Source organism: Fomitopsis serialis (assembly GCF_022376445.1).
Source record: "Fomitopsis serialis strain Sig1Antser10 chromosome Unknown B0H18scaffold_43, whole genome shotgun sequence".
Taxonomy (NCBI): domain Eukaryota; kingdom Fungi; phylum Basidiomycota; class Agaricomycetes; order Polyporales; family Fomitopsidaceae; genus Fomitopsis; species Fomitopsis serialis.
In genome coordinates this window covers 230,501-252,688 of record NW_025955003.1, presented here as the reverse complement: position 1 = coordinate 252,688, position 22,188 = coordinate 230,501, and the positions used below count along the sequence as shown (strand labels likewise).

At 56.4% G+C, this 22,188-nt stretch overlaps 6 protein-coding genes across 6 annotated transcripts; 1 reads left to right on the top strand and 5 right to left on the bottom strand.

Annotated features, from left to right (window-relative positions):
• Nucleotides 1–1,576: 1,576 nt before the first annotated feature.
• Nucleotides 1,577–7,983, bottom strand: B0H18DRAFT_1120154 (glycosyltransferase family 24 protein; the record flags this gene model as incomplete). The annotated part of the gene is made up of 30 exons (XM_048034063.1): nt 1,577–1,796; nt 1,863–1,921; nt 2,059–2,085; nt 2,137–2,171; nt 2,222–2,288; nt 2,340–2,351; nt 2,410–2,446; nt 2,496–2,839; nt 2,895–2,990; nt 3,044–3,149; nt 3,209–3,799; nt 3,862–3,923; nt 3,973–4,035; nt 4,091–4,189; nt 4,238–4,382; nt 4,431–4,567; nt 4,620–4,964; nt 5,020–5,114; nt 5,170–5,365; nt 5,420–5,479; nt 5,533–5,802; nt 5,855–5,931; nt 5,989–6,172; nt 6,230–6,260; nt 6,320–6,532; nt 6,588–6,819; nt 6,874–7,014; nt 7,062–7,360; nt 7,419–7,808; nt 7,856–7,983. The coding sequence occupies 30 exons, from the start codon at nt 7,981–7,983 to the stop codon at nt 1,577–1,579; spliced, it is 4,761 nt and encodes a 1,586-aa protein (XP_047892314.1).
• A 649-nt stretch (nt 7,984–8,632) lies between these two features.
• B0H18DRAFT_1013415 (uncharacterized protein) lies at nt 8,633–10,939 on the top strand. Its single transcript, XM_048029101.1, has 5 exons — nt 8,633–8,884; nt 8,943–9,356; nt 9,413–9,672; nt 9,727–10,632; nt 10,695–10,939. Exons 1-5 carry the CDS (start codon nt 8,867–8,869, stop codon nt 10,786–10,788), a joined length of 1,692 nt encoding a protein of 563 aa, XP_047892313.1. The 5' UTR covers nt 8,633–8,866; the 3' UTR covers nt 10,789–10,939.
• A 619-nt stretch (nt 10,940–11,558) lies between these two features.
• B0H18DRAFT_1013410 (lipid droplet-associated perilipin protein) lies at nt 11,559–13,271 on the bottom strand. The gene is made up of 3 exons (XM_048029100.1): nt 12,755–13,271; nt 12,423–12,696; nt 11,559–12,360 (listed from the first exon to the last, which is right to left on the bottom strand). The coding sequence occupies exons 1-3, from the start codon at nt 13,166–13,168 to the stop codon at nt 11,936–11,938; spliced, it is 1,113 nt and encodes a 370-aa protein (XP_047892312.1). The 5' UTR covers nt 13,169–13,271; the 3' UTR covers nt 11,559–11,935.
• A 2,073-nt stretch (nt 13,272–15,344) lies between these two features.
• B0H18DRAFT_1013406 (glycoside hydrolase family 43 protein) lies at nt 15,345–16,897 on the bottom strand. Its single transcript, XM_048029099.1, has 6 exons — nt 16,681–16,897; nt 16,318–16,625; nt 16,202–16,261; nt 15,912–16,146; nt 15,785–15,853; nt 15,345–15,732 (listed from the first exon to the last, which is right to left on the bottom strand). The coding sequence occupies exons 1-6, from the start codon at nt 16,775–16,777 to the stop codon at nt 15,476–15,478; spliced, it is 1,026 nt and encodes a 341-aa protein (XP_047892311.1). The 5' UTR covers nt 16,778–16,897; the 3' UTR covers nt 15,345–15,475.
• A 1,030-nt stretch (nt 16,898–17,927) lies between these two features.
• B0H18DRAFT_1085580 (uncharacterized protein) lies at nt 17,928–19,758 on the bottom strand (the record flags this gene model as incomplete). The annotated part of the gene is made up of 11 exons (XM_048031935.1): nt 17,928–18,211; nt 18,261–18,365; nt 18,419–18,515; nt 18,561–18,632; nt 18,688–18,798; nt 18,819–18,974; nt 19,081–19,130; nt 19,197–19,335; nt 19,385–19,474; nt 19,531–19,592; nt 19,647–19,758. 11 exons carry the CDS (start codon nt 19,756–19,758, stop codon nt 17,928–17,930), a joined length of 1,278 nt encoding a protein of 425 aa, XP_047892310.1.
• A 233-nt stretch (nt 19,759–19,991) lies between these two features.
• B0H18DRAFT_1085579 (uncharacterized protein) lies at nt 19,992–21,567 on the bottom strand (the record flags this gene model as incomplete). Its single annotated transcript, XM_048031934.1, has 7 exons — nt 19,992–20,263; nt 20,559–20,757; nt 20,783–20,851; nt 20,902–21,125; nt 21,176–21,334; nt 21,385–21,429; nt 21,483–21,567. The coding sequence occupies 7 exons, from the start codon at nt 21,565–21,567 to the stop codon at nt 19,992–19,994; spliced, it is 1,053 nt and encodes a 350-aa protein (XP_047892309.1).
• Nucleotides 21,568–22,188: the final 621 nt, after the last annotated feature.

Genomic DNA, 22,188 nt, shown 5'->3' with positions numbered 1-22,188 from the left:
ATCGACGTGACCGACGCCGTGGGGAGCCAGAGCGTCTGCGCGGACGGGACGGAGAACGGCTGCGCGACCTCTTGCGGCGCTGTAGAACGCTTAACTTATTTTCAATACAGATGAAATGACTCCCACTCACGTCTCCATTGCGCCGGTCGTCGGGTTCCCAGTGGTCGCTCCTCCGACTGCGAGCTGAAGACACAAAGACAGGGATTAGTGTTACGCTGAATATCGGGTGAAGTTGAGACGCACCAGACGGCCTGGGATCACGGTCTCTGTCGCGGTCGCGCCTGGAGTCGCGGTCTCTGTCCCTCTCCCTTTCTCTCTCCCTTTCTCTGTCGCGCTCCCTATCGCGGTCTGCGTCACGGTCCCTTTCGCGGTCCCGCTTGTCGTCAACGTCGTCTTTGATTTTCATGTCCACGTCCATAGCGTCAAGAGTGCCTGCAGAGAGGGCGACGACGAAGAATAGGCTGAGCCGGTGGTGGACGTAGTCGAAGGCAGGTCGAAGCCCTTGATTTGCAGCGCGCCACAACGGCCGCATCGGACTTCAAATTGCGTGACCGCCAGATTTGGTAGTCGCCCTCCGTCCTTCACCCGGATCACCGTCTCCTCAGCTCTCTACGTCCCCGATATTCCATCAGACATACATAGTACATACTTCCGACGCTACTGCTTTTGCGTTGAACTGCATCTGCTATACTCCTTCGGGATCATAGAGTCGCAAAATATTGTGAAAGCTGAGTACAAGGTGTCAATCCGCCAATAGGTTCAGAATAACTTTAGCGTGTGCCATGCGACGCTTCTGCTATTTTGTGACGGTACGTACTGTAGAAGTCGCATTCGGTCAGCCCTCCTCGACGTTGTGATCAATGTTACAACAGTCAGGTTCATCAGGGTGGTGTCCATCGTCCCGAGTTGCAATGACCCAAACCACAAGCCAGACAGCTGCAGACACCCTCGTCACCTGCGTCCTCGAGCAATCTACCTGTCGTCCAGCTCCCGCTTACAGTAAAGCCAAATAGGAAGAAGCTAGTCACGGGTAGCGGTTTGGACGCATCCTGGCCCAAAAAGCTGAGGACCCGTCTGAGCCGCTGAAGTACGAGCTTCGCTTGCGCGTGCGCGTGCTGCTCGAGGCTCCCTGACCGGTCCAGCGAGGCGCCAAAGGTTATATCGAAAACCGCAAGTTGAGATCCCCCAGTGTCACAGATCGACAGGATGCGGGAGGTGTTACAAGCGCAGGTGAGGCCAAAGCAGTCGGCGCATTCTTGCGGCACAGTGCTGAGCGTACTGGCAATCGCTAAGGATTGCCAAAATCCCATGATGTAAGTACGCTTCCCACTGAGAGCCTTGCTCTGGCGAGCAAGGATGGCAGAATGCAAACCGCCGTGGTTGGTGCTCATCAACTTTGTGCTTTCCTCTGCAGTTTGTCGACGTCTCGCAGCGACGATTGGGGTCGTGCCGCCATAGTAGCTACTGACGTGACGGCACTGACTGCAAGTTGATGTTGTGATAGGGTCAGTATCCGAAAATCCAATACATAATTTAGGAATCTATACTATGCAGTGCTATACCTCGCGATATATCCTCACAGCTCATCTCTCGGGACACTTTCTTCCACCTCGTTCTCCGTCCCGACGTCCGGGGCGGGCGACTTGCTCGATCCCACCTCTGCAAGGACGTTCACATCAGCAGCGACGATCCCAGAAAGCATCTTGCCCTCTTCGGCAAGCTGACGCGCGAAACGCGCAATCTCCGTGTCATACTCTTCCCACTCAGGGATTGACGTGCACGAGAGAGCTTTGGCTCTTTCTGCATCGCAAACAGCATGAGTTAGATGAGCGCGCTGATGGCATTGGTTGAGTGAATCTTACCGTGAGGGGGTTTTGGCAGAGATCAATCGTTTTTGCGCGGTGCAGCCGATCTTTGCTGCCTATCAGAGTGTACATGCAGATCAGTATCTTGACTAGCAAGGTCGATATAATGACACCTACACCAAGTCTCGCACTAAGAACACAATGATTGATGTGGATAAATATTCATGAGACCACAAGCCGATAATATACGCACCCATAGCCAATCCTCAGGTAAGGAGAACTAAGTAGAGGGTGAGAAACCTCGGAGATCAGATGCGACTGCAGCACTCACAATGGGCACATCCCGTTGTAGGTTGTTCGGAAGATCTGCGTCGAACGCTTGAGCAACGTCTTTCGCAAATCATGAATGCACTTACCTTGGTCGAGGTTTGCAAGTGAGTTGGGATCAGCGGATAGTTGTTGGTAGTGGCCACGCAGTATGTCCTGCGTGAATGTAAGCACGCGGTCCAATTCCAGCCAAGAGGACCTGCTTACGCCGGCACCCATCTACAGATAGTGGATTTCAGGTCAGCCACGAGAACAGCATGCATCATGTTCCACTGACCTGTCGGAAGCGAACTAAGTCGACCACGTATAGCGCACTACAGGACCGTCAGTAAGGTTCAAATCTGACAGTGTCGGTTGGCGCACCTGATATGATACGGTAGGTTCCTAAGGAATTCCTTCCAATATCCGGTCTTCCAGAAGCGGAACCCTTCCATCTCGACGTTGTCATCGCCCATGGGGGTGTACCCGTAGGGAGCACCATGGAGGTCGAGGTTGACGAGTTCCTTCAGATCGGCCCGGACGATCTGATCCGCGTCGACGAAGATGACCTTCTTGAGGTCCATGGGGAAAAGGACGTCCAAAAATAGGATCTTGTAGGCCCAGATGATACGCTGTTTCTCCTTCTGTGCCCGGAGCCAGGACGGCCACTTGTATGTTACGAGCTCGTACTGGAAACCGTATGCCTCAGAAAAGTGAGGGAGAAATTCCTACACAAACAAGTCAGGATGCCTCTGCAAGGCATATATCTAAATGATGACCAACCAAGAACGACGGCGAGAGGAAGTTCTCGATGAACCAGAACTTGACGCTATGATTCGTGTTGCGCAAGACACTCAAGATCATAATGGACGCGAAGCGCTATGTAGAAGTGTCTTCAGCACGGCCTGGCGTTCGAAGTGACAATAACTCACTTCATAGAGCAGCCCTGATGCCACTGTGAAGATGTTGATCTCCGCTGGTTTGTTCTCAATTGAAGTCATTGCCTGGGTCGTATGGGCGCCGAAGAGTGACGATATGCTACAAACAGAAGATATAGGCGGATCGTCAAAAGCCAAGGAAACGGTCAAGTGGCTTACCGAGAGACTACGGTGTCTAGCAATCCAGATTGTGATGAATGAACCGGAGCAACATCAGCCAAGACGTCTACTCTCTCCATGCCCGGAAGTCTGACCAGGCGTGGATATAAGGTCAGACCCTCAAAGCTGGTCAACGTAATCTCGTCTCCGGATTGTTCCACCGACGGACTACCCCAACCCTCGTTGCCAACGCTCTCCATTCTGAAGACTTCGCGCCCTCTCCCTGGACGAATCTCGAGGCGGAACACCCCTGGCTTGGTTCGGAATTGCAGGTAACCAAGGTTCGCGACAACCAGCGTATCAGCGATGGGAGCACCGGCATTCGACGCGAGTTGAAGCTGGAGCCCGCGAGGGGGACCATTCGTGAACATGTCTCTCGCATGGCCCTCGACGACCAAGTAATCGAGATCGAACACTGCCTTCACGCCCTGAACACGATCCTGGGCAGACAGGCCCGCAAGGAGGATGTTGTCGAGATCATGCAAGGATTCGCGTGGTCGAGCTAGCCATGACTGCGGGACGTCCATCGCAAGTGTGTAAATCGGCTCGATGGGGAGCCCAGTAAACTCTGTCTGAACGTGGATTTCCATCCTGCCAGAGAGGTGTGTCAGTCAGGACATCAGGACATGTCAGTCATGACATTGTCGACTTACCCGCTTTCGTCGAATGCAAGTCTGGGATAGAGATTGTATCTATAGAATCGCTTGAGCGGGAGCTAGGCCGACTGTCAGTTATTGTACGTGGTCTATGTACGATAGACTGACCTCTCCATACTTGGCAGGATTCAAATGCAATTCTATCGTCACTCCAGGGATCTCGAGCAGCCACTGAAGTAGTCCCTGCATCAACGACGGATCAGTGCTCAACGTCTGAGATGCTCACCTGCATCAAGCTTGACCATTTTTGCGCAGCTTCACTCAGGGGATCCAGTAGAATACCGAAGTGATAGAACGCTGTCGAGTTATCCCCAGAGTGAAAGCGCTACGGACCAGTCAGTACAAGACACCGACGGCCATTTACAAGGTGGACCCACGTGTACTCTCCGTCCAGAAGCTGATACTTTAACTGGCGAGGTTTGTGGGGCGTGTTCATGAGCCCAACCTCACTAGGGTCCGGTAGCTCGATGGCTGATATCAGCGAAGAAGCCAGCGTGACCACTTCCGCATACGAAGCCCTACAGTGGGTGTGAGCATCTGTGCCAATATACCGCACGTAATCTTACCGATCATACTCTTGAAGCGACTCCGTCACATTCTGCAATGCATCGATAACGGGCTGCACACGCTTTCGAAGCTCATAAGCCGACAGGATAGGAAAGTCCTGCGACTCGAACTCTCCGGGGGCAACAGGCCCAATGATCTACGACCGCGGTTAGAACAAGGGGGAGGCCAGGAGTAGCTCCGACGTACACGACCGTTGACAACCAACCCTGTTGTCCAGGAGCGAAGCCCAGGTCTCGCACAACAAGGCGACTCGTCTTGATGTACTCCGTGTATTCCTCGTCGTTCAGCTCTGTCTTCCCTAGTATCTCATCCAACTCGCTCTCCGGGGAAATCACGATCTGTCGGTTATGATTAGGCACTGCGACGTCACCGAAGCCAAGGATCTTGAGAAGGCGACTAGGCGAGGCACGCTCGAGAAGGCCGTTGATAATCAGCTGCGTGAAGAGTGATGACACTTGTGGGCGGGTGACGGGCTCGGCGGATCCAGCAGCGGGGTTGTGGATGAATGTGATGCGCGATGGGAACTCCGTGCCCTGTGAGAGCTTTAGAACGAAGTCATCGCTCGGCTTGGCGAGGTGGAGAACGTACCGCGGCAGTCAGAGCTTCTCTCACGAACGCTTGGCCGGCTTCAGTATCCAAGTCAGCGACGACGTAGGTCGTCAGCGGGACCTGTTGCAGCTCAGCTAAACAAAGCACGTCAAGGTACTTTCTGTCGGTAAAGCCCAGAAGATGACGTACAAGGATACACGAACGACCCTGGTCCATTCGGGAAACCGTACTTCACGACCGAATCGAACAGGTTGCTGATTCGCAAGTCGCCGGCCTTGGAGGATGGATAAATGTGTTTGTTCCTCCTCTTCGACGCAACAGGCAAGCCGTAGAAGTATGTCGAGATATCGCCCGCCGTGGCATCCGTCAGTATTCCCAAGATGAGCTACCAAACATAGAGCATCAGCATCTCAGAAACTCTATAAATGGACCAACTGACTTGTTCTTGGATATATTCCATCTCCTCCCGGAGCTCCACCTGCATGAGTTGCAAGAAATGCTGCACAGGTACTCAGCACAGTGTCGCATACACCGTCCACGAAGCCGACATACGTCATCCAAGTCGAAGTGCTTCCCGTTGACGAAGGCATGTCCATGCGGCGCAGCTTCCGACGTGGCACCAAGCCTGGCTGCATACGCTCGCGCCTTCTCTACATTTCCGTTCAGCTCCCCAACCTCGCCGTTGAGTATTACGTCCAGTTCAGGAATAGGAGCCTCCCCATGTTCTTGACTAGAGGCTCGGAACGAGTTGAAGGCGTTGCGCACTAAGCCCCAGTCCACTGTGGGGACAGTCGTCTCCATGGGTCTGTTACCTTGCGAAATCTGGTCGACGTTATCACATCAAGCCTCTGGCAGTCTCAACAGGCAGACGTACGTGACGAACAAACTCCAAGGCGTTGGCCTTCCCGACGCGTTCCATCAGGTAGAACAGCAGACGGGCCATCTTCGCAGCTAGGCCGAAAGCTTAGGTCAGCACGCACTGCTGAGTATATAGCCAACACCACCCACCTTCCTCGGTCTCCACTATAGGCACGATACCCCACCGGAACGGGAAGTTACGGGCGAGGATGTTGGAGATGGTCGTCGCCAGGAAGTGTAGCGAGCTGGTCTGGGAAAAGTCCGCGACGATCACGATGTTGAAGATGTTACCTCCGTAATTGGGGAATTGGCCAGGGTACATAGGACGCAGGAACTGGGAGGTCAGGCATCAGCGAGCCCTTCTGGAGCAATTGATCTGCATAGTACGAACCACGTTCAGAGTTTTCGCCCATCGTCCATATCTGATGTCCAGTCAAACCGCATCAATACAGCACAGACAGAACAGCAGCGAATGACGTACCGCGAGTCCTTCTCGAAGTCGTTCAGCCATTGAATCACGTCGCCGCCTTCTTGTCGGTCGCTAGCATCGACTATACCGTCCAGGACATCTGACGCGCTCTGAGCCGCGCTGATGTAGGGATGCGTGAGAAGCTCAAGTGCCTGGCTTGTCGACAACCCGAGCGACGTCAACGACTGCATAATCCCACGTTCCCTCCTCAGCAGCCTCAGCAAGCTGCGATGTCCAGTGGGTCAGAACACCGGTGTGTCGACAGTCTGGGATGACGTACGCGAAAGGGTTCATGTCCTTCTCGGACAAGAGCACGCCGTTGAGCCATACGACGTTGGTGCCGCTTCGCGCGACTACCTGGTTGTTCTCGACTTCCTCCGCGAGGCCGGCGTCGAATGTCACCTGGCGGGAAAGGGACGTGGCGTACCTCGGGAAGTTCTGGGCCAGTTGCTTTAGGATCGAGAGAGGTTCGTCCGCGTCTCGGATGATCTGTGCAGCCTGCAGGTCAATCTCTGTCCGCCGAGTGGTAAGAAGCGGGTTTCTCTGTGTGCGTGCATGGCACGTACCGAGAAGTTCCTCCGCAGTGAGGGGTGCGCTTGCATCGGCGGTCGTGTTCTCAGGGTACTGGTGAATCAGGGCCATGACAGGGTCCGTGGCTATCGCGGACGGCGTAGCGTCATCCACCTCGTCTGTGTTTTCATCGGAGCCTGTGCGAGTGAGAACGATCCAGAAAGGACAAGATAGTCGAGCCTACTTTGTCGTCTGTCATCCAGAGCGAGGTAGTCCATCTTCTTTAGGTCAAGGGCGACGCCGTAGCCAGAAAGGTAGCTTCTCTTCGAGTCATCACGTACGGCGGGCGGTATAGGCCGCAGAACATACTCAAGATGCGGGTTGGGTGCCCGAGACGATGCGTATAGGAATGAATGCAGTTCCCAGAAGTTGGCGGATGACAGCGAGGCATAGAGAATAGCGGTGCGAGGCGGGCGCTCTAGCGTCAATGCGGGCGACGGCTCGACATGGTCGAAGGACATGAGCTTCGGGGACGTGTACGATCTTTGAGCGACCGCCGGTCACGCGTGGGGTTCTTCAAGGACGAAATATATTGACTCACTTTTCTGCGTCAATCGAGTTCGGAGGGCCGATGGTGTCTACGCCGGCGAGACGTGCGAGAGTCTCCCCATCACAGACGACCTCTCCGTACCAATCCACCCACGACTCACATCTAGCGTCGTCTATGGCGTCCCTCCGAACTGCGTGCCGATCCATATAGTACTGGTAGAACGCTTCTATCTTGGGCGTCGCAGCGTGCAATGCGAGGTTCATTTCGGCTGAGACATGCGCGCCAGGTCCCGCTAGGAAGCCCTCCGCCAACGCAGTGTCAAAGGCGTACTTGTGGGCTGCCTCCGAGGAAGTCGGAACCGGGTCCGGTTGCGCCTCTGGGTTGGTGAGTACATCGAGGAGAGGGAAGAAGGCCTCTGGTTCTTCCAGAGCAATGGATTCTCTGGAAAGTCTCAGATCAGAACATATAGAGGAGAATGCGTCACTCACATCGACTCAAGAAGTGGTGGCGGTGCAAGCCAAGAAGACTGCAGCTCGACCTTGACCGGAGGACTGAGAGCATAGCTAGTGCAAGCAAGGGAAAGAACTAGAGCACAGACAGAGCTGCATTGTACCATTCGCAAGGATGAACTGAGGGGATGGTCGAGCACACAGAAACCTGCCAAACCGGAGTTATAGCCAGGCTACACACAGGTAATCACTAAGTAGCAAGATTGTGTCGTAGTTTGCGCTTTGTGCGCTGTCGACAAGCTGCGCCGCCGCCGAAAGGCTTCGTCACCCCAACGCTTTGACACGATCGTCGCCACACGACGATCGCTTTGCTTGTCTCACGGACCACCTACGTTACCCTACGCTTTAGCATGTGTGTGCTTTGTTCTCTTGGCTTTGTCTCTCTATCTCTCGCCACTCACTGTACACGAAGTGGCTATGTATCTACATAGTATAAATAGGGCTCCCTACGAGCCCTGTAATTCATCCTCTCGTCTCATCCTCACTCGCGGTGCGAAGTCTACCTACAACAACAGATTGGCAACCAAATGCGCAGAATTTTGAGCGTGCAATACTCAGAGGATGTCGCCAGGTAGCCAGTCCTCCCCAGTCTCAGTGTAAGTCAAATGTAAGGATCGCGACGCGTACTGGTGGCGAGTAGCCTTGCTGGTTTAGTATTAGACGCGACCAGACACGTCGGCACTTTGACACGTGATTCGAACTTCAATGTACCTTCACGGTCACGGCCGGCCCGCACCTACCGCCACCGTTCGCATACGCGTACGGTGACCTTATGCGAAAACACCACACTCCGGCTATAGTTCTCTATCACTGACATTGTGAACAGCTTGCCACTGTGGCTCCGGCTGCATGTGTGGCTGCAGTTCTTCATTAGACACAGGGCTACCCGTCTGGGGGATCCTGACGCTTTAATTCCGCCGTCGTCTATTAATTTCGCAGCTAGAAGCCCGTCTTGCGCTTCTCTCCATACAGTGTGTGGCAGCAGAAGCAATGTTAGACGACCTCGCCGTGAGTCCGACAGCATTTCCATAGACGCTATGCTGACATAGCCCGACGTGTCGCGCAGGGTATCTTAGTTATTGCGCTGTATTTTTGGCGCTGCCAACTGGTGACAGCAAGCTTCTTACCAGCGGCCAGCCCCACACCGCGCGGATCCCTACCTCGTCTTTGTGGTCCTTTCATACGTGGTTCTGTACTTTCGGCGAGGTTTGCCACTAGGAATGCTATAAAGGCGAGGCGGGCCGCGCACGCGACGAACAGGTGTGTACCGAACCCAAATTGGACCGTTATAAGATCGCTTCCGCTGAGCTTCCATGACAAGCCACAGGATATGGCCTACGCACCCGTCTTCCTCCTTACCCGCATCCTCGCCATCCTGACCCTCCTCGCCATCCCCGCACACTCAGCACCCGCCCAGGAAATCCCTGAACTCCCGACCTTCATATGCTACCAGAATGCCATCGCCATATGGAATTTCCTTGTCTACATAACCACCAACTACATCGCCATGCAGCCGCAGTGCCTATCGCTGCAGAGGTAGGCCGGTACACAGAACGAGTGACACGCCGAGACCGGGGCTATTGGACCCCACTAATCTCGCTGCTCCTGCCGTTTGGCGCCCTCGCAAGGACAATCATCCTCATCGCAGAGCATGTACGATGCAAGGGGAACGACGTCCTCGCCGCCCTGCACCACGGCGCGATCCTTGTCGTGGTCCGCTGCGCAGGTTGGGACCATCAACCGATGGGAGATCGTTTTGCGCAAATTGGCCCGGGTGTTGACTACGAGAAAGCTGAGTACGTAGCTCCTCCTCGCCCTTGCCCTTGACCGTCCATTGACCATCACCCCAGCCTGGAGGACGATCGGTGCTCGTACGCAGTCATCGAGATCGACAACCAGAATGAAACCCACTGGCCCATAGAATCAGATCTCAAGAACCGCAGCATCCACGGCCACATCCGGGTCCCCGCCGGCTACTCCCTCGCCGTCCCCGCAGACAAGTCCTACACGGAGCACCTCATCGCGCGCGACCTCGACCCGACAATCAACATCAAGATCCACCGCGCATCGGGCGTCATGCAGATGCTCGTCTCCGTCGTGCAGATCATCGCCGCGACGTACACGCTCTACTCCACGGAGGGTGCGCAGGTCGCGCGCTGGGGCTACGCCGCGTACGGCCTGTCGGTCTTCCCGTACGCGCTCATGTCGGTGATGAACATCCTGTGCGCGTCGATCGTCGGCGAGTACGCGAGCGGGCACCTCCTCCGCACGCCGGTCCTGCACGAGGCGGAGCACCGCCCGGGCGCGCACTTCGACGGCGCGATCGGGACTGTGCGCAAGGTGGGCAAACCGTCGGTGGGCGACAGGAGCCACACTGGATATGTCGCGGTGCGCATGCAGACGGTCGCGGACGAGCGCACACCCTCGGAGAAGAAACTCGTCGTGGAGACATCTGAATGGGAGAGGAAATTCACCCTCTGCACCGAAGAGAGTGTAGAGGCGACCCGCGCCTACCGCTTCACCGTCTCCTCGCTGCGCCACGACGGTATAGTCGACGACCACGAGGTCGCGAAGCACCGCAGGATCTCGCCATCGGAGGCCGCCATAACCCTGACGCTATTTCTGGCCGCCATGATCCTGCCGCACGGCCTGATTTACGCCCTGAGCCACTTCCGCGCCGCACACAGCACTGTGGCCCAGAGGGCGTGGATGATGGCGTGGCTGGCGTCTGACCAGCTCTCGTCCCTGGGAACATCGTATTCTGGGCCATCTGGAAGCGCGTGGGCACGGTCATCCCGGTGGGCGTGCATTACGCCAGCGTCGCTGCGCTGATAGTCCCTGCTGTTGGAGGTTTCATAGTCATGTCAGACATGTACCTCCAGGATCAGGGTCTCGGTGCTTGTAGTTCCTGACCTTGCTTACGCTTAGCCTGCTGTTGCACAAGTTTATGCTGCGGCCTTTCGCTGCCGATGGGCTCTTTTCGTCGCTTCGCATCACCCTGTATTGTACCGCAGTATCCCGTGACTGATTCACTTGTATAATGTGTATTGACTGTGCATACTACTAGGCCTGGCGGGACGTCATGACTGCGCGCACTCAGTGACCTCAAGCCTTCCAAGCTCGGACTCCAGATCCTGCAGCAAGGCGGAGCCCAGGACTGATGCAGTCATTCGATCGTGGCACGAGCCCAGTCGCCGTGAAAGCACTGATATGTATTTCCAAGCTGTCGCTCACCAGAAAATGTACAGGCCAGTGCGATATCCTAGCTCGGTGTTCGTTACCAACTAAGCCCCGGTCGTCCTCACCTCAAAACTGATGCAGACAACAAAGAGTATACCCTAGGTTGCGAAGGTGCGCCGGTCTTTTACCTCTGACGGAGAAGCTCAGCGGTGCCAGCCCAGCTTCTGTAACGGAGGTGCTGAGGTGTGTTCCTGAGCTCCCGGGGCAGCCAAGACTCGGAAATGAAATGGCACTAGCTTCTGGACCGGAGGGGATGGGGGATCCCGAGTACAGGAAGCTTGCTATCCGTCACCCGGTCGCTTTCAAGACCTTTGCGCACTCATTGGGAAGTCACAAGAAGATGTTGATTGAGTTCGTCTTCGCGCGAACGATCCCGTAGTATCTGCTGACATCGAATGTTCTTAATTATCCAATATACAGTCGAGGTGTACACTGTACGTTAAACTGAGGCTAGTGACATCGTTGTCAATCGTCAGCGCTTCAGCGGGCTGTCCCTTCACATACGGTAACGTGGTCACCTACCCTTCATGCAAAATCGAGAATGGTCAGATGACTTATGTAATTCCATTGAGACAGCCTATAACATTACAAGCGTCGTCTACGAGTTTGTAATACATCGTACGAAATCCAGGTGTCTAAGAGAGGGGCGTAGCTGCATCGTCTATGGCAGGGCAGAGGAGAAGAGAGACGAATAAAGTATCAGTGCTGCAGCACATTGCAACACCGCTAAGTTGTAAACATCTGGGGACGACGCCTTTCGAGAAGGAAGAAATCGAGGAACCGAGCCACCACCAAGCCACCACACTCGGAAGAGACCCTTCAAGCATGCCCGTTCCCGTTCCCGTTCGCCACCGTCACAGGGGCCGCCGCCTCCTCCGATGGCTTCACACTCTCTACTGTCTCCACCACCGCGCCCTCGCCCAGCACAATGCCATCACCGACGACCGTCTTGCCCTGCTCCGTCTTCTCGCCCACGCGCGCGCGCACGACGCTCAGCATCTCCTGCACACGCGCGGCCGCGGCCGCGAGGATCGGCTGCACGCGCTCCTGCACGGTCTCCTTGACCTTCGTCACCTTCGCGTGCACCGGCTCCTCGGACTTGAGGATCACGGTCAGGTCGGAGATCGTCGAGGAGAGCTGCTGCGAGATGTCGGAGAAGGCTGCTTGGGCGTGGGCGGGGAGGGCGGCTGTTGTCGCGCGCACCTGGTGCAGCTCGGTGAGCATCGTGTCAGAGAGTGTGTGCACTGGAGAGGGGTGGAGGGACATTGCGTCAGCTCAGCCCGGGTGATGCAGACGTTGTGCGCACCTTTTGTCTGGGCGGTACCGTAGCTCGTCGACGCGAGCGTGGAGATGTCGTGGGCTGTCCCCGATGCACGCTTGACGAGCGCATTGTGCGTCTTGAGCTGGTTGAGCTGCTCAGTGGAGTAAGTGCGAAGCTGCTCGGTGAGCTCCTTGGAGAGGGCGTAGGCGCGCTGGTACTGGTACTTCGTCTCCGGGTGTGCAGGCTCCGCAGAGCCGTTAGTAACAGGGTATATTTTGGAGACCGCGAGTTGGAAGTAGTCAACGATCGGTGCGAAGCGCTAGACAGGGGCGGTATGTAAGGGCTGCAACAATGCTGATCGCCGGCATGGTACGCACCTGGTCGATGCCCCCTGCGACGTTCGCCACAGGGCTCTTCACTCGCTCGTCAATAGTCTTGTTCGCGAGGTCTTTCGCATTGTCGCTGCGTGTCTTGAAGTCCTTGACGATGTCCTCCGGTGTTGTCTTGAACGGGTACGGGTACCTGCTCTCGACTGCGTCAAAGCCAAGGTTGGCGTACTCGTCCGCGCGGACGAGCAGAGGCGCGAAGCGGTGTTGGAGGGGCTCCGCGTACCCGAGCGCGGACTTGGAGAGGGTGGTGGCAGTCGTGTAGGGTTGGCGGGTGAGCGCGTTGTTCGTGAGCGTGTCGTGGAGGGTACTCAGGGAGGACGCGACGAGGGGGATGGACGCGACGCGGGTGATGATGGTGAGCTCGGGTGTGCGGGTCGTCTCTTGGGTGGTTTGCGTTGCCATCGTTGGCTTGTGCGCAGGCTACTGCAGAGGTGGTAGGGTCGTGTGCGAGGAAAATAAAGGAACACGATAAGATGAGGAGCAGCGTTGCGCCAGACTGCAGGGTTATATCGCGTCGCGCGTTCTGCATGTGATTGTCGCGTTGACGGGCGCCTACGTCTCGATCAGTCCGAGAGGCACCGAGCCAGATCCGAGAGCGCTCGAGAGGCTGCCCTCTCGCTTTCTGTGCCCGCCCACCGCCTTCGGTTCATACGCGCCCCGGCTCGCCTCTCCGTCTGCAGGTGGTTCGCAAGCTTCGCAGAAAATTATGCTGATTGTAGCAGTCCATGCAGATGCATGTGTTTTCTGTCGCAGCCGAGATGGGAGGGTGAACGACATCGATGCGACGTGCGCAGCGGCGAACCAACTTTCCTCGACGTGTAGTACTGATTGACTGTTCATACTTACTTCAGGAAATCAATGGCGCACAATGGACGCTAGTATCAGTAGGAACAAGTCCCGAGAGCCCTATCTACAGAGGAGACCGGAGCCTCAATCCGCAGCAATTTGCTGCCAGTGGCCGGCAGCCTCCTCCTCCTATCCGCCCTGTCGACGCAATCGGTATAGCGTACCGCGTGCGGGATGCCCCACGTACCAACCACGCTAACCCCAGGCTCATTTCAGCCCCGCATCGCACTTAGCTTCGATCATCCAGACGCGGTCGGTGTATCTATTGCTCATGGCTTAGGAGGCTAGCGCAATACGTCACCTCATACCGTGCCCTGTCTCCGGTCGCCAGTGACTAAGTGAGGATTTTGGCAACAACTCTGGGAGTTCACGCCACCACCAGACCACAACTTTGACGCGGCCAATTTCCCCTTGCATCTATAGTGGGAGGCACTGGTCGACCAGTTCCACGACGACCAGACCTCAGCTCCACCTCAACCGTTCAATTTCACTCCGACAGTTATTTGCAAAACACTCTACTGCATTCAAACTGGCTTGATGTTGTCAGCCGAGGCCCCACCCCAGGATATAGTGCGCCCCTGCTTACCTCGTGTCGTTTGCGTTCCTGACAATCGATCGCTTACAGTTACTGGCTGTATACCTCCGATCTGGCACGTAGACTCCACTTGCCCATGAATGTGTGAAGATTTGGCTCGACAGTACACTGGCAGTGGAAGCGTCGTGGCGCCTTCCCGCTACTCTCTCTTATGTGGGAAATTCAAGCCTATTGCCCCGATTTTGGCCAGGACGTCACCATCTCGCTGCGCGAGCCCGGGATGCCACTGTCTCAATTGAGCTTGTTGGGGACACACTCGACGTTCTCTTCAATTCCTTGCGCCTCGTGGCCAATATGCCCACGGAGACGCGACACCCACAATGTCGTTCTACATACCTGTGATGGGAAGACAGGCAATTTGAGACTACGTAGTTGGATCTCGGATTTTCTGCGCACGAAGCAGCTCGCAACCGAGTCTTCAAACATGCGCGGCGCACGGGCCGCACAACTAGTACTAATACAGTTCCGCTTTCTCTCGCTAGACGACGTTGTCCTGCCGAATGCCAGACAGGCCCATGACCGATGCTTCGCAAGTTGGGCGAGATCATCAACAGCGACAAGCAGGTGTGAAGGCCCCCGGCGACATTTCATTTGGATCTTGCTCTGCGAGCAAGGTATTGTGTTGACTGCTTACCCCGCGTGCAGTTATTTCTTCCGTGAGCATCGAATCCCAAATTTTTCGCACATTGTCGGTTGACTCTCTTTGTACATCTGCTATCAGAGCAACCTGGTAATTGCGAATCTTGAGGGTGGGCGGAACAAGCGAAAGCACCGTTCCAATTGAGCCGCTTCCCATATGCAATGCAATGCATGCGATCAGGCCTCAAGACGATGCCAGCAACTTGGTGACCACTGTGAGCACGGCAGGGACTGTCTCATCAGAGACATGTACAACATACTAAGCTTCTCTATTCTGAAGTGGAGCTCGTCTATAGGGTGCGACGCTTCGCGCCCATGTGTCACAATTGAACGCATTTAAGGCGGGATCTCAATCAAGGCAACACGTCGAACTGCGCAGGCCACTTCCTTCACATCCTTATCGCCAACCCGTTCTAGATGCGATGGACCCGCGAGCCTGTTGCCTCGTAACGTAACGTACCTCACAACTCGGGCTCTCAATGACGCCATGTCCAAGGGTAGGCTCAATAAAGACGGTGTATTCGCTAACACTGCAATAACTATTATGTAGCGTACATTAAAACGTCCGGTCCGTTCTGTGACATGCATTGCGAGGTCCGTTCCAACAGCCTTCACCCTACCCTTCTGATTCAAGCTGGCAACGGCAGCGACGTGTTCAGTCCCACCGGGGATGGGAACGCAGGCGAGCTATCGTCGTTCCAGCCAAAGGTCTGCGTGCGGATCGTGCGGCCGTTCCAGCCCGCGTTCGGGTCCGCCATGGCGTGGTAGACGATGTACGGCGTGCCGTCGTGGTCGTACGTGAAGCTCGCGTGGCCGGGGCCGAACGCGACGGCGGACTTGGAGAACACGGGGCGGCTGTCGAGCGTCCACCAGTTGCTCGCGACGACTGCGAAGGTCCGTTCAGCGGAGGTGCGATGTGGAAGGTAAGGACGACTTACGGGGGTCTTTACCGCCGTCGATGCCCATCATGGCGAGGCAGTAGTTTTCCGTCCAGCTCGCCGCGGCGGCTGTATCAGGGCGGAGGCATTTGAGTCGGATGTCTTCCGGCGATCGAGGCTGACTCACAGTAGATCAGGAACGTCCTGTTGTTGTGGACCAGGATCTCTGGACCCTCGTTGATGGCGTGGGTTCCGCTGCTGTCGACGGTCTGCTGCCACGCCAGGTTCGGCTGGTGGATGAGGACGCGCTCGCCCGTGATCTTCGTAGGCGAGTCCATCTTGGCGATGTAGAGGTTCTGCCACATCGTCGCGGTGGTGTTTGCCCAGCCGGACCAGATGAAGTACAGCTCGCCGTTCTCGTACTGGACGCGACGCGGTCAGCCTGTGTTATTTTGGTTGATTCTGAACGTGTCTCACCTGAAAGACAGTGCCGTCGATCGCCCAGTTGTTGTCCGGAGTGCCGACCTCACCAACAAACTGCGCCGATCCGCGTCAGCCCCCCCGCCCACTCAACGCCGGCCAAGAGAGCTTACGTCAAACCCATCGAGCGGCTCCTGGCTCTTCCCCTTCAGCGCGTACATGTGGTGGTTGTTCGCGTCGCTGCCGTTGACCATCGCGACGTAGATATAGAACTCGCCGCCGATGTAGTGCAGCTCCGGGGCCCAGACGGCACTGAGGCCGCTGCCGTTGGCGGGGGTGTACACGACGGTCGGGGTCACGTTGAACTGCGCGATGTTCGACGACTTGCGGAGCTGGACGTTGGTGCCCGTCGTGTAGGTGAGGTAGTAGTCGCTGCCGTGCTGGATCATCCAGGGGTCGGCGCCGATCCCGGGGACGATGGCTGGGTTCGCTGGTCAGTGCTAGGTCGGGTGGGGGTGATACAGGGAGGGGCTCACGATTATGGTACGTTGCGCGCCGCATTGGTACACAGGTCGTCGAATGGAAGAAGGATAGAAAAGCGAGAAGGGCAAACGCGAAACTTAAGTGCTGCATCGTGAAGACAAGGTAAAGCAAAGGAGATGCAGCACGGTAAAGTTATATAGCGGAGGCGTGGAACGTCACTCCACTATGAAGAGGAAGAATGGAAGTGTTTCGTGCACCACTCAGCTGGCCATTTAATACATTTTCGATGTGGGGCTGAGCACTGCTGTCGGTCTGCTGCCCCAAGCTGCATCGCCGGGAACGCACGCCGCATCATTTCAACGTACTCGCTAAGCTGCTGTGACAGGGTCCATAAAAACAGCCTCTGCAGCATTCTGTCATCCACAAGACCCGACAAGTCTCCATATAACCTCATTGACGCTTCTCCGACGACGACTCGGAGGAAAGTGATGTAACTGGCCAGTGCGCAGCACACGAGTTAGTTCTGAGTATGACTGGAAAAGGAGACAGTCGCGAGATTCACGTACATACATGCTTGTTGTAAGCAAGAAACCATGGCATGCAGTGCATCTTCTCGTGGTTGGCCAGTACGAGCTTCAAGGGTTATGCATTATGAGCGCTGCGTGGTCTCACGCCGAACGTCTGGCTGACAGCTGCTGTGTAACGCCCAACTTGACAAGGCCGTCCTCAAGCCATCAATCACACAAACGAGGGTACTCAGTCACAACTGACTCACCCACGCTTTCAGAAGAAAAGTGGAAGGCATTGAACAAGGGTGAAAGCATGTCTGCGTCAAACTCCGACCGGCGTTTTGACGGAAGAGGAAGGTCGCCTGCCTTTTATGGAACGCCGAATATGACGTCACTCCAACCGTCTCAAGTGAACCGGTGTAGCGCCTTGCAGTCTTCTTACATATGATATTGGGTCTGTCAAGTCTAAGTAGAGTTTCAAAGGGAAGCACAGCGTGACAATGCAGGCTGGTAGCCATATCAATACAATGATCACAGAGCCAGCAGTAACCTTTAACGCGAACCATCCAATCCAACCACACGATGAAAAGACACGGAAGAAAGCCGGGCACGGCGGTGGCCACCCTCTTCGCTGCCCAAAGTTCTATGACATGCAGACGCATACCAGGGCTCCGCTCACACTCGCCCTCGAGCTCTCACGGGCGTGCCATCTCTGCAGAACCCTCCTCGACGCAGTAGCTTCTCGCCTGCAGCAGCAGATCAGCATGAGCGTGGACTCCCAAACCCACGCGTCACTGCGGCTTCCCCGGCGACAGCACCCTCTCCGCCCACTGGAACCCCTTCCCGTCCGCGCTCGGTATGCCCGAGCCCCCGGAGAACGACAGCCGCCCGAGGCTCGTCCTGCTGCTCGACCGCGAGCGCCCGTCGCCCGTGCCGAAGCTGAAGCTGCTCCGCCCGCTCGACCGCGAGCCCGACGAGTTGGAGTTGCTGGACGTGGACGACGCGCGCCGGTGGCGCTGCATCCGCGTAGGGTCGACGTCGGGCAGATTCGCGATGCGTGCGAAGAGGGAGAGGACTGCCGCAGGTGAGTGCGGGCTGCGGGTGAGTGCGAGGGAGGGACGTACCGTCGACGGTGGAAACAATGCCTGTGAGGTTTCCGGTGCTCGTGGGAGGGAAGGACGAAGGTGAGTGTGCAGCGTCGTCAGTCACGAAGAGCCGATGCGAGGATGCTAGGAACACAGCGCTTAGCAGCGAGGCGATATCGACAGTACATGGCACATACTAGCGAGAAGCTTCTGCATCGTGTAGTATAGCGTGCTGTTAGGAGAGACACTGTACACGGGGAACTTGTCCACACCGTCTGTCGACCCGTCGGGCTCCTGAACCGAGAGGTCAACGAGAGTTATTCGGCACTCCAGAGCGACTGACTTGATCATAGCGACGAACTGATTGAGCGGCATAGTGAGAATCTGGTTGTCCTGCTGGGGCACAACGATCTGTCACCGTGATCAGCCTTTACTCGTGCGATACCGTGCGTGGACTGTAGCCCACCTTCCCGATGTCGCTGACGCTCACAGCGCTGAGCAGTCTACCCTCCTCCTCCACGATCGCGATCGTGCTCACGCCCTCCTCGCTCATGAGCTTCATCGCGTCCAACACGCTCTCGCTCGCTTTGCGGCGACGACGCTGAGATACAGGTACATCGACGGAAGGGAGAGCGAGCTCAGGGGATTGGTGAGATAGCGGAGGAAGGACGGCGAGGATTGGCAGAACGCCGTGAACCAGGAGAGCAGCCGTCTGTCGGAGACCATCCCGAGGAAGGTGGAGTCTGTCTCAGACTGGATGAGCACTGAAGATTCCGATACAAGTTAGCAAGCTGGTGAAACAAGCCGGTTGTGACTGCACCTCTGTGTGCACCGCGGGAGACGACTCCAAGTAGGGAACAATCGTCGCGTCATGCGGGAGCGTCTCGAGCGGATTCTTCTCGGAGAGATCTAGGTAGTGGTGCATTCATGTCAGTGCCGGCTCGTCAACACGTCCGACGGCGGCTTGACACGCACTGCTCACGAGGTGGACTGGTACCCGCCCAGCCTTGGCGGCAGCCAGGATCTCCTGTATACGCGGTCTTCCTTTCAAAGCTTCCGAGGCGAGCTTGTGTTGGGTCGCCGCGAGCGTCAAGAATGCGTTCACGTCGGAGAACTGGGGAACGTGGTCAGCGCACTCGGGTCCACGGACGAGAGCGACTTACGTCGAACAACCCGTGATACAGAGTGCTGCGCGGCGAGGTCCCTGGGCGGGCGTTCACAGCGAGGCAGGCGATGTCTTTCGAGAGGAGCATCTGCATCCCGGTCAGCAATGCACGCCGTTGGCCACTCAGGCTGGTAGTCCACTCACGTCGCAGGCATCCTCGACGCTTATGTCCGCGTCGATGGCAATGACCGGCGAGTCTATCAGGTCTACCGAGCCCTCAGTCCGTGGCCGAGGGAGAACCGGATGCGAGTCAGACGTACCTCTCGCGAGGACCTGCCCCCACGCCTTCACCCAGTCCTCCGCGTCCGCGTTCGGTGCGGTAGCAAACGCGAGGGGGGACTCACTCCGGCTGCTCGTGCTCGAGGCAGACATTCTCTTTCTGAGCGACATGTTGGTGAATGGGAATTGGGAACAGGGGAAACGGAACGCCACCGGGGCGGAATGATAGCAGCGAAGTTACATGCAAAGTTGGAGGACGCTGGAGCGACGAAACGAGATGGATGCCCGGAGTCGCTTGCTCGTCAGCTGGGCCTCGGTCCTCGCCCGTACGTAAACAGCGCCATTACGTCGTCTCACAGAAGCAGATTAGATTAGATTGACGCGCGCTACATCGCAGGAACCTCCCCCAGGGCCTCCTCCTTCCTCGATCCTTCCGACCCCCTCCTCCGCACGAGCCGCACCGGCGTCTTGCGCAACTTGTCCGAGCGTTGGCTCGACGGAACAAAGAACCCATTCGCACTTGCGACGAGCTTCTTCCGCTCGGGGACCTGCCCGTCCGCGGGTGCCGACACGACCTGCACGATCGCCTGCGTCTCGACGCTGTGGATCTCTATCGTCTCATTCGGAAGAAGGGCGGCGATGTGTGGGTAATTGAGCGCTGCGTGCGACGAAGCCAGGTCAGCGCACCGTTCGTCATACTGGGCACCCGTGGGCAGGAGCGGGAAGGAATCGGAATGGGGTCTCTGCGAGACACCTCAGCTTTACGTGAATGTGTGTCGCGTGAGCGGCGCAGTGCAATGCATGGGGTCTGAGCTGGGGTGTCCCCTGTCATGGCCCTCGCAGAGCGACATCCGATAGGCCTCATCCTTATGCAACAGTGAGGTACTGTACGCCTTCCCACGTTCATTTCCCACTCACGATGCGGCAACGAGAGTAAAGAGGATGACACTCACATATAGACTCCGGATGAGCGGGCCACTCTAATGTACCCCTTACAGGTTCAGCGTCGCCCGTGATGAACACCCCCAAGCTGCTCGCGCCCATCCACGACGCGATCAGGAACTCGTTGTCGCTGATGACGGTAATACACGGCTTGATTGTGAGCCCGTCCTGCGCTTGTGATAGTGGCATGAGTGGCAGCATCGATGCTGCCTCGAGGTCGATGACGTTGTAGAACCTTGTCTGCAACGCAGAGTGCCTTGCCTGTGCGTCGAGCCAAGAAGCCTCCTGACGGGAGAGGAATCTCCTGTAGAGACGTGTGAGCTCTATTGCTTCGAGTAGTACTAACGCGCGTACCTTCTGGAAGAACAACCTCTCCTTGTAGAGGCTGTACAGAGAAATGGCACTCCGTTTGATCACACAGAAGTCAACCGGGTCCACTGGATGTGAGGGATCGACCGGTGGTGGACGCCGTAGATGTTGCTCATCGACCGCAATGGTGACAACATTACGTATGGGTTTGATGACGGTCGGCGGTATCTGGTCCAGCGAAGGAAGGGTGTAGATGTATACCTGGTGGTCTGCCGACGCCAATCAGACCACCTCAGAGACCGAAACAACCTCGACGTACCTGCAAGGACGAGCGCACGAGACAGGCTGGGCAGCAGAACAATCTCTTGTATTGGCCGCTCGTTAACCACGGTTTGCCGTGACAAAAGGGTATGCGAGTCTGACTGGATGGAGAAGCGAAGCAGCTCGCCGTTCGAGCACCCCACGTACAGCTCAGCGCCTGTAACACTGTCAATGTCTGCACGATGATCCTCAGCCAGGAACACTTGCCTAGTGCTTGCGCGCATCGCACCTGGGCTGATTGACCGGGGGGTCCTACTGTGAGGAGATGCTGCTCAGCCTACTTCACCCGGAGATGGATAACTGACGTGCAAAGTTGTCACCGACGCCGGCGAGGAGATGTTGTAGCTGGTATGGCGGAACATCCAACGGATTGAGAGGTGCGGAAGTCATCGTGTTTGGTCCCTTTGAAGTTACAAGTTGAAACCGAGGAAAGCACTAATCGTGTATCTCAAAAAGGTTATAGAAGACAACGGGGAGAGAAAAGGTAGAGATTGGGCAGAGAAGAGGAGGATGAGGAGGAGACGATGGCGGTCAGTATTTGGTTAATATGCACGGAGAACGCCATATATCTAAGCGCCCATAAAGCACCCTCCCCGGGCCGCGATCCTTCGAATCCCTCCTCCTCCGGTCTTCTCACCCACATCTCCTCCGGGCACTTAATCTACTCAGTAGGGCTGTGTTGTTGAATTCGCTCGCGACATCTGTGCGGCTGTGAAGTGTCGTCGACACTACCAAGCTCACCCCACTGGCAAGTGCTGTGACGCCATTACTTGTACGCTGCAGCGCTGTGGCTAGCACGTCTCGGAGCAACCTTCCTCAGAAATGTCGCGACAGCCATCATTTACTCGCGCAAATGTGCTGGTTATTGGGACGAACTCCATATATGCTCTTCTGCCCTCGACCCTCATCTCGCAAGCGGACGCGTTACTGCAAGCGCACCGAATTGAGGATGCCGCCGACCTCGCTGACCAGCAGCGGAGGAAGATCCAAGCGTCAATCACAGTCGACGAA

What these genes read in the sequence shown, in the direction of transcription:
- B0H18DRAFT_1013415 (XM_048029101.1), top strand. An exon ending in TCGCCATATGGAATTTCCTT is followed by an intron (nt 9,357 to 9,412) that starts GTCTACATAACC and finishes ATCGCTGCAGAG; the next exon opens with GTAGGCCGGTACACAGAACG. An exon ending in CTCTCGTCCCTGGGAACATC is followed by an intron (nt 10,633 to 10,694) that starts GTATTCTGGGCC and finishes GCATTACGCCAG; the next exon opens with CGTCGCTGCGCTGATAGTCC.
- B0H18DRAFT_1013410 (XM_048029100.1), bottom strand. Translation starts at nt 13,168, where the DNA reads ATGGCAACGCAAACCACCCAAGAGACGACCCGCACACCCGAGCTCACC. An exon ending in TCGCAGGGGGCATCGACCAG is followed by an intron (nt 12,697 to 12,754) that starts GTGCGTACCATG and finishes GCCCCTGTCTAG; the next exon opens with CGCTTCGCACCGATCGTTGA. An exon ending in CGGTACCGCCCAGACAAAAG is followed by an intron (nt 12,361 to 12,422) that starts GTGCGCACAACG and finishes ACCCCTCTCCAG; the next exon opens with TGCACACACTCTCTGACACG.
- B0H18DRAFT_1013406 (XM_048029099.1), bottom strand. Translation starts at nt 16,777, where the DNA reads ATGCAGCACTTAAGTTTCGCGTTTGCCCTTCTCGCTTTTCTATCCTTC. An exon ending in AGCCGCTCGATGGGTTTGAC is followed by an intron (nt 16,262 to 16,317) that starts GTAAGCTCTCTT and finishes GGATCGGCGCAG; the next exon opens with TTTGTTGGTGAGGTCGGCAC. An exon ending in TCGACGGCACTGTCTTTCAG is followed by an intron (nt 16,147 to 16,201) that starts GTGAGACACGTT and finishes CGTCGCGTCCAG; the next exon opens with TACGAGAACGGCGAGCTGTA.